We start from the raw sequence: 12,894 nt of genomic DNA on the forward strand, positions 1-12,894 counted from the left end.
ACCTTGGAGTGACATGTAAGTACAACTACTATATGGTGTATGATTATGATTATTCTTTACTAAATGGGATAAATTAATGTTTTTGTTAATGTATTTATTTTAATGTAAACAATTTGACCATCGTTTATGTCTTGAGAGAAATCATGTTGCTGATTTGTATGTTGCTCATTTAGTGACATGCTGATGCAGCATTGACTCGAACAACATAATCAGCCTCTAATTGGCCTCCTTATGGTCCTCCTTGAACTGACAGCCAATCACACCCAAACATCTGCTGCTAATTTGCATATGTTCAGCTTGAATTGAGAGGATTAGTAATGTTATTGTTTAAGCTTATTTGGTTTCCCAAGTTCACCGTTCCCGTCCAAGTCCAATTTATTTCTCTTCCAATATTGATCTCTGTCTCTGTCTGTTTGCAGGATTACTTGATGACGCACATGTACGGAAACGCAGCGAGAGATGATTTGTGGAACAAATTCTCAGAGGTAAGATTTTACGCATCTTCTGCGAATGAGACCTCCATCCAAGAGCAGAAATCAGCGCTGGGGTCAGTGAATGTTAAGCGGCGAGTGAAATTGTGTGTTCAACCTACTTAAATTCACCCAATGCATCTCCTGCAGGCAGGTGTTCAGAGATTCACGCGCTGCATATAGGTCAGAGGCCATTATATAACTGCACATCATCAAATTTATGCCAATACACCACCTACTCACATCAACACATAAGGGTTTTATGGAAATGCCACATGGGAAGGAGTTTGACATGGAGGCTGGGTTGTGTTTGATAGTCTCGCTTTTACACTTGAGGTTTCACTTAGAATGGAAACGTTTTCTGCAGGGAAAGGTCACATATTGATCCAGAAATCAACCTGCTTCATGCAAATGTTCACAGATACTGATAATGAAGGCTTGCTGCTGCTGATGATTATGGTGGTTTTAATTCAAATTAGTTGAATCTTATCAGACCCGATTAGTGAAGTGTCACATAATTGCTTACAAGCCTGATGAGTCTCTCAAATTAAACATGAGCATCTGCCCTTCAGCTCAGGTGTAGCCAAAAATAACCCAAGAAAAGTCTAAAAATCTTCTGCTGAAGGAAAGTTGACCTATTTAGATGCTTCACTCGGGCCTCAAAAATACAGTTCTTATTAGGTTTGGTATGAGTGCCCCCCCTCCTGACAGAAACACTAAGGTGATTTGCTCATTCAGTTTTTCTGTCTTTTTAGTACCGTAGAGGGTTTAGCAACCATATAGTTAGTGGCAGACTTCATATCCCATAATTTCTTCAGGCCCTATTGAAAAAAAAAAAGTGGTTAGGTGTGTTTTAAAGCACGGCAGCTGGTTTGAGCTGGCTTAAGCCGGTCCTTAGTTGGTCATGATCTGGTTTAAGCTGGTCCTAAACTGGTTATGAGCTGGTTTAAGCTGGTCAGGTACTGGTCCTAAACTGGACCTAATCAACTAGCTCCTGCTCAGGACCAGCTGGAACAACAAATGCTGCAATGCTAATGCAAAGTTCCCACATTAAATGATAATAAAACCTGTTTAATAAAACAATTATTGTTTTATAATCGCATACATATGCAAAACAAATGCTAGGATTGTTCTGTTGTTATTTTATAAGCCATTTTCTCAGCATCAACCGAACACCCTTAATGGATGGAGGTATCAAGTAAGGATATCCCACATCTAACTGATGACATGCAGCTTAAGATGAAATTGGTCAGATGACGATATGAATTTAGGCGGGATGTGTGGTGCTACATTATGCTACTATGATAGCTCACCTGTGTAGTGCAGTTGTAAATAATACAAACAATATTACAAACAAACCGATTTAGACACTAAAAGTAGGAGTGAGAAGAACTGCTAGCACATGAGGAAGTAAACGGTCGTAGCCAACAGCTATAATCACAGTGAAGTTAAGCACTGAGTTCAAGTCATCATCTCAAAGCACAGAGATGCGCTTTTAAAACAAGAGGACTCTCAGCAAGTCCCCTCTCGCTCATCTCACAAAGTGTCATGACTTTAATGAGATTACTTTCAAGCGTAATCTCAAAGTTATTATAGTTTGTAATGGAACAACAGGACATTTAGCAGCTATCAGCGTCGTATGAAACATTTTTTCATTCACATCACTCTCACAAATGCCGGCTGATGTGTGGCTTCTTAATTTTCTCTTTCAAAACAGAACAGATTTAAAGGTGAATTTATGTGAAAGGGTCCTGGACCTCGGTATCCTCTCAGTGGCCGTGTTTGTCAGGCACTGACGAATTTAGCTACACTAACAGTCCGTGACAGCCCATCATCTAATGAATACTGATATGCTCTGTGTTCATTAGCTATTCATGAAATCCAATTTGCTGCAATAATCTGGCAGTGCTTAGCTCCCACAAAGCCCTTTGTCAAGCTCACGACCCATCGCTGGACCGGCCTTCACTTCCTATAATTATATCCGCCAGGGCAAAGGAACAGTAGCTTCCTGAGAGCTGTCCTATAGAAAATGATTCATAATGGAGGAACATCAGCTGCCGTCATCAACAGCCTCTGCAGAGCCTCTTCTGTATTTACACTGTAAACAAACCATGAGTCATTGACAGCTGTGAGAAGTCGTCTGGTCTCATTTGATGTTTTCCATAATAGCAGAGTCATCTCATGCAAGCTTGGTTAGTCTCAGATTTTAATACTCATAATGGTCATAATCATCTGTTATAAGCAAGAGTGTCCCAGTTACACTGGAGAAGGGAAGTGCAGATGCTCAAATGATCTAGTCAGGTTGAGGTTTGCAGAATGCAAGAGAGCCTGACAGAGCACTTTTGTTCCTGCCAACACATTCCCCTTCCAATCCCATGGGTCTCCACAACACACTGACTCTGTGCTGCTGCAGAAACATTGTAAATCTCCACCGGTTTACAACCAGTTTCATACAAAACTACAGAGTGGCCTCTGCAGCTCTTTAGGATTCGATGTATATAAATGATGGACAATATCTGTGGAGCCACTGACATTCGCTATGATCCAAAAGCTAGGGAGCTGCCTCGCTGTCTACTTCAGTCACAGACAGCTGTATCTGAACTGAAATTAAACCTCAAAATACTGACTTTGCATTGGCAGTTCTTGAATGAGAGATGATTAATTTCCAATATTTTGCAGTCAACTACTGTACCTTTCTTTTTAAATGGATTCAGCAACTCAAGGTGAAAAGAAAACGAAACTCCATAAAGCTTTATATCCCTCATACATACAGAGAGCTTTTGAAAACAACTCATACAGAAAACTGGCAGTTGTCCACCGTACTGAGCCATTTATAGTAGCATTTTCAAAGAATGAGGAACCGTGTACACAGTATATTTCCCTCACGGACAAAACTCAGTCACATTACGAGCTTTCCTCATTAATGAGCCGTGAGATCCAATGTTATGTTTTACTTCTTTAAAATAGGAGGAGCAGCTTCCTCTGAAGAAATCCGACTTATAAATCTAGCTCTGCTCTTTTACAAGCATTGCTCTTGTATAGAGAGATTAGATAACTGGAAATTGAATTGTGATGTTTCTGCATATGCGGTTTAAGAGAACGGTGAAGTTTAATCACCTTTCTATTTATAAAGAGTTTTTAATTAAAAGACCGGGAAGAGTTTTATTTACATCCATTATAGTTTTGAAAGACAAAGAAAAGTTGAATCAGTTTAGATTCATGTATCTGTAATTAAAGACATCAAATCGGAATTAATTTTCACTCACCTTACACTATCAGACACAATATGTTTTATTTGCACCTTCTACTACCATTAGACATCCAACATGGTGATTTGTGTATGTATGGAGGGGTGAGAACCAGAATGGCGTAAGTGACATTTTTGGTGAAATGGAGATATATATATACATATATATATATATATATATATATATATATATATATATATATATATATATATATACATATATATATATATATATATATATATATATATATATATATATATATATATATACATATATATATATATATATATATATATATATATATATATATATATATATATATATCAAATGAAATGAAAGTACTCTTTCTACTGGCAAAAGTACTGTCATCCATGAGCGTACAATTTTTTTATTATAAACAATTGAAATCAGTACACAAAGTCAGATCAAACTATGGTAAAATTTTTGTTTTGGCTCTCATGTAAAGTTGGTGAAATGTCACTTACTCCTTTCTGGTTCTCACCCCTCGGTATGACGTATTTTGATGTATATATTTTGTGTCACAGGCCATGCAGTGCGAGGGAAAGGACACCAACATCACGCAGGTCATGGGCCGCTGGACGCTGCAGATGGGTTACCCTGTCGTCACCATCAGCAAGAACGACAGTCTTGACAACAGTGTCACCATCTCACAAGAGCACTTCGTCTATGACACAGATGCCAAGATCCAGAATCCTGAGATGTTCAACAAAAGGTAGTCTGCCATAAGTCAATCGTGACAGGTTGTTACATGAAAATGAAACACCATCAGTCAACTGACCTCTTGACATTGATTCTCCATGAGCTCATACATTGTTGCAGAAGATCCACAATAATATATGGAGCAGAGGCCTGTTCGTTTGCCAAACACTGCAATGCTGAATAATGTAAAAAGCCCACAGTCAGTGATTCTCCCCCCAGAATTCACTGATAGTTTCCTGTGATCAGATCAAACTCAGACAGAAAAAAGGATCCTAGTAGTTCTGCAGCTGAAGAGAATATGAACCGATTTAGATTAAAAATTAGATTAAATATTAAGTTCAGTCAGATCTTATACATCTTATTAATTGTAGTGGGATGAGTTACAATCAGCTGATGCTGCAGTCACACCGTGGTCTGCCTGAACTATGCTTGAGCTCCATTCGTCGCTCAAACTAGATTTCAGTCAGGAGCACTCTGTTCGATGTCAGAATATTGTAGAGGTCCTGAACTTTATGTTTGGCGGCAGGCTTCGCTCTGGAGGGTTCAGTTCTGAGCTAATCCACAGGCAAACCTCACTGAGCTTTGAACCCCCCAACACAAAGACGTAGTAAGTTCAGTTCTAAGATCATTCAGGGAGTGCACTTTCTGGATGGTTAGGAGAGGTAGTATGCCTTAATATTTAAACAGAGTAACTTCTTACTCTGCAGAGATTTCACCATTATCAGATCAGGTCACGTGTTGGCACGATGGGCAACAAGACATTCCATGGCCATATTATCCACATCTTCCCATTGGATGCCAATGTCTTCCAGGTCTTCTTGGAAAGCCTCTACTCCAATGTCTCCATTGATCTTCTTTATTTGGCTGTTGATTCAGCCTATGTCCCTCCATCAGTGCCCACTATGCTCACAAGGTTGATGAACTACTGCGCTTCCTCAATCAGATGTCCCCGAACCATCAGTGGACTTTGGTCTGTGTACCTCCTACTCTCATCTATTGGTCTTCTCTGTTCAACTTCCCGTCCCCTGCGTACAGGCTGATTGTCTCTTAGCGAATACTCTCGTCTCAGCTGGTGAAGATAGTGTATTTCAATTATGATCAGGAAGCTGATCTCTGACAGGATAACTGTTGAGGATAAACTAGAATTGATGTATATCAGACATAATGTTGAATAACTCCATGAGAAGAAGAAATAATGCTTGAGTAATATTCCCCCAAACAAAATTAAGTACAAAGTTAGCTGCTTGAAGCTAGGCAACATTGCCTCCTTAACGTAGGCATAGAGGGACTGAAGATGATGTTGTGCTAGCATGAATAGCATTATCACACTATTGATAAATGAGCGTTTTTTGGAATAATTTCAATGTAGCTACGCTGACCTGCGGCCCTAGAGAAATGGTGTGAAGAATGAAAGGCTAAATATCTGTGTTAATGTGGACCCTCTTAATATGTTGAAATCAGACTACAGCACAGTTGAAATGAAGTCACATGTAGCCAGTGGAATGTCCGTGCCATCAAAGTCCCTTCTAGGCTAGTCACTTCATGAATCAGTCCTTGAAATGCCTCTCAGTTAGGCAGTGCAGCTCCTCTATCCTTGAACGGGGAAACACCACTCCATCAAAGGTTATCACCTAGTCTCTGACTAAACATCATCATTAAAATCGCCAAAGAAGTCTGACAATGACTGTCTCGTAATGTTCTAAACACATGAATCCCGAATTGTGTTTTCTCAGGCTGACCAGTCAATGCTTAAGTAATGCGCTGTCCTAAATGCGCATCTCAGAGCACCGACTGCCTCCACAGCAACTGGAGCCTCCAACAGCAGCAGAAGCTACTTAATCCATCAGCAAATGGCTCATAACTTAGAAGGCGGGACCTATCGGCCACTGTGCGTGCTGCACTTCCTCCCGTCAGTGCAACAGTTATGCAACTTATTGCTAGATAACGACTTCCAGACCCTTCCAGACGACTTTTCCAAGTGCCTAGCGACAAGCAATGTTTTATGTATATAGAGATTTTGTCAGACAATATTTGGATTATAAATCAGAATTTAAAAGAGCATTTCAATTACTATTTCAAACTGTCTGACAACAAAAGAATTATGGACGGTTTATGCAATATGGCTGTATTAAATACAGTATGTGAGCACAGAGAGTAGCAGAGAAGTGAACAATAAAATGCTGACAATAGGTAGAATGCAATGCAGGTAATGAATATGCTATAAGGCATATAATGTCATCTAGAGATATTTAGCGACTCAAACAGGCTTTAGCTACTCACTGAAAATATTCAAAGTCCCTTTAAGGCAAGTCATGTCACTTGGCGGCCATCTTTGGGCATGCAAGTGCAGCTACTATTTCTTTAAATGGGGAAACATCAAATTCCCCCAAACTGATCGCCAAGCCTATGATTAAATTAATATTTTAAATCACCAATGAAATCTGACAACAACTGACAACAATGATACATTTCCCATAACACCAAAGTGTATTTAGCATGTTGACGATAACAAAAGACTGCAACAGCATTCCAATAACAAACAGAAGCTTTTCAACAGCAGTGTCAGCTGATGCTGCAGTCACGCCGTGATCTGCCTGAACTACGCTTGAGCTCCATTAGTCGCTCAAACTAGATTTATTTTGGAAGAAATACAGAAGAATAAACCATCTGGAGATTACAAGCACAGCAAGACAGCAAAAGACTAGCCTAGTGCCCCACAACAGCATGAAGACCCGAAGGATTTGCTCGCTTATCTGAGGGATCTGAATAGTTCACTGCTTAGCATATCTTTTGATGTCTGTCTTTATTGCCCCTGCTAAGGAAAAACAGCTTTAACCAGTCTAAAATGGTTTGCTGGTTTTCACTGGCTATCAAGCAGCTATTAACTGAGCATTTCATTTATTATTAGCGACCCGTGCTAACCCGTCACCACCACATGATGTTTGGCATCCGTCTGAGTCGTCACGGAAAACTGCGTGTGTCACTGGCAGATAGAGTTTAATTCTTCGTTAGAGTGAGATGAATAATTCAATACCGCCTCTGATCCGTTTTAGAAATCCTGCTTTTGTTTTGGATCAGACACTGTTAGCAGCACAATAATTGAGCCAAGAATTTAATTTTAATGCTGTACTGTCAGTTTGAGTGTGTGGAGTGTGTTGTTAGGCAATTTTGCCATTTAGATTGATAAAGCCATTTAGTGATACAGTTTCTTAAATTGAGAACATCACTGCCAAACACCTGTAATTTGAGAAAATGTAGCATGTAATCTGTTTGGAATATTTTCATTGTGGCTTTTTGACTAAATGTGGTTAAAAAATAAAATCTATTAGTTAGAAATAGGAGATAATAATAATTCTAGTGAATTTCTCTCTTCATAAAATTATCTGATTTATCATCTGCAGATCAAAGGCTCCTTGCTTTTACGTGGCTAGGCTAACTCTCCATCTGGTGTCATAAATATGAAACATAACAGGTAGAAATCTGTGTGTTCCTCTCTTTCCGGAGTTCATTTGTTCAGAGCAGACACAGCCACCTTCCTTTGAACGTCTCCTCCTACATAAACGTGTTTTTTGAGTGTGACGGTCTTCTGCAGAGGCGTTCGGAAGCAGAACTGCTCCAAGAATCAATAGCTAAGCCGTGTTGCGAGTAGGGGGCGTCTCTTTCCTGCTTTGCCCCTCAGGCGGGTTTTCAGCTGAGTACCAGACAACCTGCCAGAACGCAGGGGGATTTGGTACCTTTGTAAATGCAGCGTAACACCTCACTTGAGGCTTTAAGCCAGCCTAGTAAAATGTGCTGACAGAAACACTGGCAGCAACAAAAAGAAAACAGAGAAGGTCAGTTTAATGTATTTTACACCCCTTCAGTGTGTTTCATGTCCACTGCTATCTCATTAAAGTTCATAGAGGGTCCACAGTCCGACTGAGATCCAAACTCCACAGAAAACCACAGAAAAGGACATTTATTTCACACCATTGTACTCAAAACATGCTGGCTTTTTGCTGCACTTTGGTATTCTGTTAAAGCAGCTTCATAATCCAGCGAGCAAAGAGCTAGCTAGCTCTTTTTTCCCCCTTATTAATTAATTGAGAATTTTAAAATCCTTAGATTTATATATCCTTACATGAGTAATTAAGTACTTTTTAAAATAATTACAAATTAAAAAAAATAAAAATAATTAAAACAGTTGTATGTTAAGAGTTTTGAACTTCAAAACATCCAAGCGAGTAGCAAATAATAAAGAGGACCATAAAAAACATAATACTAAACTTCAGCCGCAAAACTGGCTAACTAGCACATTATTAGGAAAGAATTTGCAAAGATTCATAAAAACCCTTATACTCAATTCTGCTGTAGATAAAGCTGGATCACGAATGATTCGGGCGAACATAGATGCATTTATGTAGATCGGGGATCGGCACATTCACTTCAAAGTGAAAGTAACGAATCCTCTGCCTCTTCAGCGGCTCAGATGTCGGGAGTAAATGACGACTGCTTTATTCATTATTACATCCAACAACTAAACACTTCAATTGCTTAATCGGGGACATCTAATCTTCCCCTGCACCGGAGGCGGACAGCTCTCAGCTCACTCAGGGCAGGTCTAAGGTAAGAAGCTGGTGTCAATCAACTATCGTGGGAGTGGTCTGTGCAGAACAACGTCATTCTGACAGGAACCTCAGAACAGTCTGATTTGAGAAGGGGGATTTTAAAAAAACCACTGGGTGGATTTTTATCTTTACAGGATGGATGTGTACACACACTTCCAACACACATTTATGTTCAAACAACCTGTAAAGTAAATTTTGCATCCGATGACCCCTTTAAAGTAAGGAATGATTTTCACTATGAATGATTTTGTGTCTATACATTACTGTCTCTGTATGTTGATGTCAGTCATTGAAAAAATCTTTTATGAAGTCTTGCACATGTACAATGTGGGCTTTTCCAATTTGCATGTTAGCTGATGGATGATTTTAAAGGCTGCTTTTAACGTTTAAAAACCTTGATTTGGCAGTGTTCAGCAAAAAGATGTTCTTTCAAAATTTTGTTACAGACTGTTCCAGAAATCCACCACCAACCTCTTTGTTAAAGCAGATGTTCAGCCTTTCTTCTATAGCCCATCCAGCAGAACATCTTCATCTTCTTTTGTCCAGTCTCAGTGGTTTCAAACCATTGCTGGATGATTGACTGAAAGTCTAAAGCAAGTCTACACAACATACCCTAAATAACTACAACAGCTCAAGTTCAAAACAAACTCCAGCATGTGTGAATCCATGGAAGGTTTCAAATGAAGACACTTTTTTTTTTCCTCTCTTCTGTGCAGCTGGTGTTGGATAAAAGTGTTGTGAGGATCTATCGCACATGTTGAGCTACAAAAGCCCCCAGTGACTCATTATAGACTGCAAACGCCAGCCGTCCCTAAAGAGAGCCTGAGATATTATCACACCCGCACAGAAAGACAGTGAGACTGAGACCTCACAACCAATGAGAAAAGAGAGAGAGAGAGAGGATGCTGGTTAATCACAGTGGATTTTAAATGTAGACACAATGCAGCTGTTACTCTTTTGCAGTGGTGATAAAATGTTAAAAGCTTAGGAATTGCAAATATATAAATTTATATTTGTTTTGCTTTTATTCATATATTCTTGTCCATTTAGAACAACTGACCCTCAGCTAACAAACATTGCTTCTTTCCATAATATAACAAGATGACTGTGCCCATCTGCAACAGAGACTGAAATCTTGATTCGTGTTTTAGCTAAAGCTCTGGGCCATAACACAAAGTTCCTGAGGGATGTAAATAACGATGATGATAACAGACGCTTCCATAAATGAACATAAACATGAGCCACCAAATAACCAGCCTGTGGAGAACTTTAATTTTCTTTTGCTTTCTTCTCTTGTTCAATCCCACTGATGAACAGAGTTTTATGTAAATGTATCAGTGTGTGGTTTCATCTGAACACACACAGATGCTTCTATTATCACTGGAATTCACAAGTATTATTATCAGCGCTCGTCTAGCACAGAATCTCACTCTATAGTGCCCTTACACACATATGCAATTAAATACAGCTTCCCAGCAGGATCATATTGCTTCATTTTATGCATAATGTCTTCCTGACTGTGCTATAGTTTCCTCTGTGATATACTGTGAACTTTCATTCCAGCATCTCCAGTGTCTGCTGTTTACAGCTGTTTCTGCTGAAATGGCTGAAGTTAAATGTTGTCATCATTGTTTTATTATCTAGTATCAGTCACTTTTACAAATAATCCTCATTTCGTTTTATTCAGACATAATTTAGACACATTAAACAATGAAAATCATCTTATGAATGAATTGAGGTGAGTCACCGCAGCAGCCGGAAAGGATTTTGTCCATTCCTGTCAGTTTTCCAACTAACACAAATTCCTAATGATCCAACCCATTCCCCACAGCCGAGACTGATGTCAACAAATAATCCAGGCTGCTCTTCTCATATTAGATGACTAAAGTTTGACATTTTATGAAGAAAATGGGGTGCGTGCCTCTGTAAAGTTCACTGCTACGATGCTAGGCTGCTGTGATGGTTTACAGGGTTTAGACTAAGCCAGGATTAGGCCAAAGTTCAATTAGGACATTTAAGTAATTTTTATAAACATGCTTTGAAAAAAAAACATTACTGGGGTGCATCTTGAGACAAAACAAAGGCACTGATATATTTTATGATCAGTCATTGCAATTTAATTCAGTTGAAACAGCTCAGACTTCCAATTTAGACCAGGACTAGGCTTAAGCCTTGTCTGTGAAACCGGGGGTATGTTTGCTTAGGTGTTCTGAGTATTTTTAAGGATTTTGCCTTAAGCTAAAACATTACGTATCACTATGTCTTGTTTATTTAGCTAATGAACAGAGCGTTCTTTAGCAGTTAGCAGTATGCTAAGTAAGCAAGGTTGCTAACCGAAGGGATTTAGTGGTAAGCCAAGAGAGTAAACTGAACTGTTAACTTGCTAACCAAAGGCAAACTGAAAACAAAGAAAGATGTATTGTTTTAAACATCTTAGCTTCAATATGATGTGATATGTGATTTAAAAGACATTCATTAACATATTTTCATGATTAAGATTGAAAACACCATTATGTGGTATTCTATCATTTCTTATCAGGCACTGAATAAAGTGAAATGGGATTAATGGCAAACCTTAAGGGAAATGTGCTATACTGCTGCCATCGTGATTGATTGTGGCTTTTTATTTAACGATACATGTCATGGGAAATGAAATCATAGTTTGTTTTGTTTAGGGTAAAAGTCTTACCAGCATGGGACAAAAGGCCCCCAGAATGACTGATACAAATACTTTAACTAAAGTAATATGTTTTGCATAATATCAAAGTTAATACTTGTTTATTAAAATCACTTCAACAAAGGTGGTACCATATTTAGTTTATTTTGTTGCATAAAATAGTTCAAATTTACTTTTATTCAATAAATACACTTGTGTTGTACATATTCTTACCCTGATGCGGCTTTATCCCTATTGTCCCCTACCTATAAAAACTTTTCTCAGTCAATGAAATATTTTTTAAAGAACGAGGAAAATAGTTAAAGTAAAGTTACAATATGTTGTTTGGAGCTTGTCTAAATGATTCAATCTTGCATTAGATCTGTTAATGTCAGAGTATTTGTTGCTGTTGGTCGGCTCTGCTGTGATCTTGTCGTCTGGGGTAATTTACGCTGGCAGACAGCAGACCACGTCCACCTGTGTGTCAGCCATTTTGACAGCTGAAAGAGGGGCGGCCATCCATTGTGGCAGCTGTCAGGCAGGCTTTTACTGGATGTGCACTCATACCTAGGGATGTTCATACACACACTAACACATGAAAGCACACACTCACAGATGAATCGACGTCAAAATGAGGTGGCGACACAGAACATGACAGCGATCGGGTGACGAGTGATACAGCTGTGAGTGTGTGATAGAGAGATAGCAAAGCACTCTGGGAAAAAATTAAAGCTGATTTCTTTGAGCTTTGACACTGCTGGGCTTTCTTTCAGCTTCACAATCATCTGATATTTCTGATTTTGTCACTTTGCCTGCTGGTGCCGAGACAGAGATCGCACAAATATATCCCACAATCCCATTAAGTCGTGGGAGTCCATATGTGTGAGATCATACAGTCATATGCGTCATACAGTACGATCTGTGGCAGTGAAATTTAAACCCGGAGATCAAATAGAAGCTGTTAGTTCTCTCTTTGTCTCATTTCAGCTTCCAGTGGCAAATACCGCTGACACTCGCAGTGGGAAACTCCAGTCACATATCAACAGAGACCATCATCTGGGTCTCCAATAAAACAGGTACCAATCATGCAACAAATTATCTGATACAATATTTTAAGAGACTTATTGATCCTGAAAAATAATCAAGCGAATCCTCAGGATATTGTTTCCATGTTTGTTGCACTTTATGGATTT

At 39.0% G+C, this 12,894-nt stretch overlaps 1 protein-coding gene across 1 annotated transcript in view; it reads left to right on the top strand.

Annotated features, from left to right (window-relative positions):
* The window catches only part of LOC306861827 (thyrotropin-releasing hormone-degrading ectoenzyme-like), a gene marked incomplete at both ends in the record, with an annotated part of 153,406 nt that overhangs the window by 113,701 nt on the left and 26,811 nt on the right, over positions 1–12,894 (top strand). Inside the window, 3 exons of the mRNA XM_079404314.1 lie at positions 420–485; positions 4,264–4,451; positions 12,689–12,777. Coding sequence (XP_079260440.1) covers positions 420–485; positions 4,264–4,451; positions 12,689–12,777 — 343 coding nt within the window. The remainder of the gene's footprint in view (positions 1–419; positions 486–4,263; positions 4,452–12,688; positions 12,778–12,894) is intronic.

Source organism: Barbus barbus (genome assembly GCF_936440315.1).
Source record: "Barbus barbus genome assembly, chromosome: 42".
NCBI classification, from domain to species: Eukaryota; Metazoa; Chordata; class Actinopteri; order Cypriniformes; family Cyprinidae; genus Barbus; species Barbus barbus.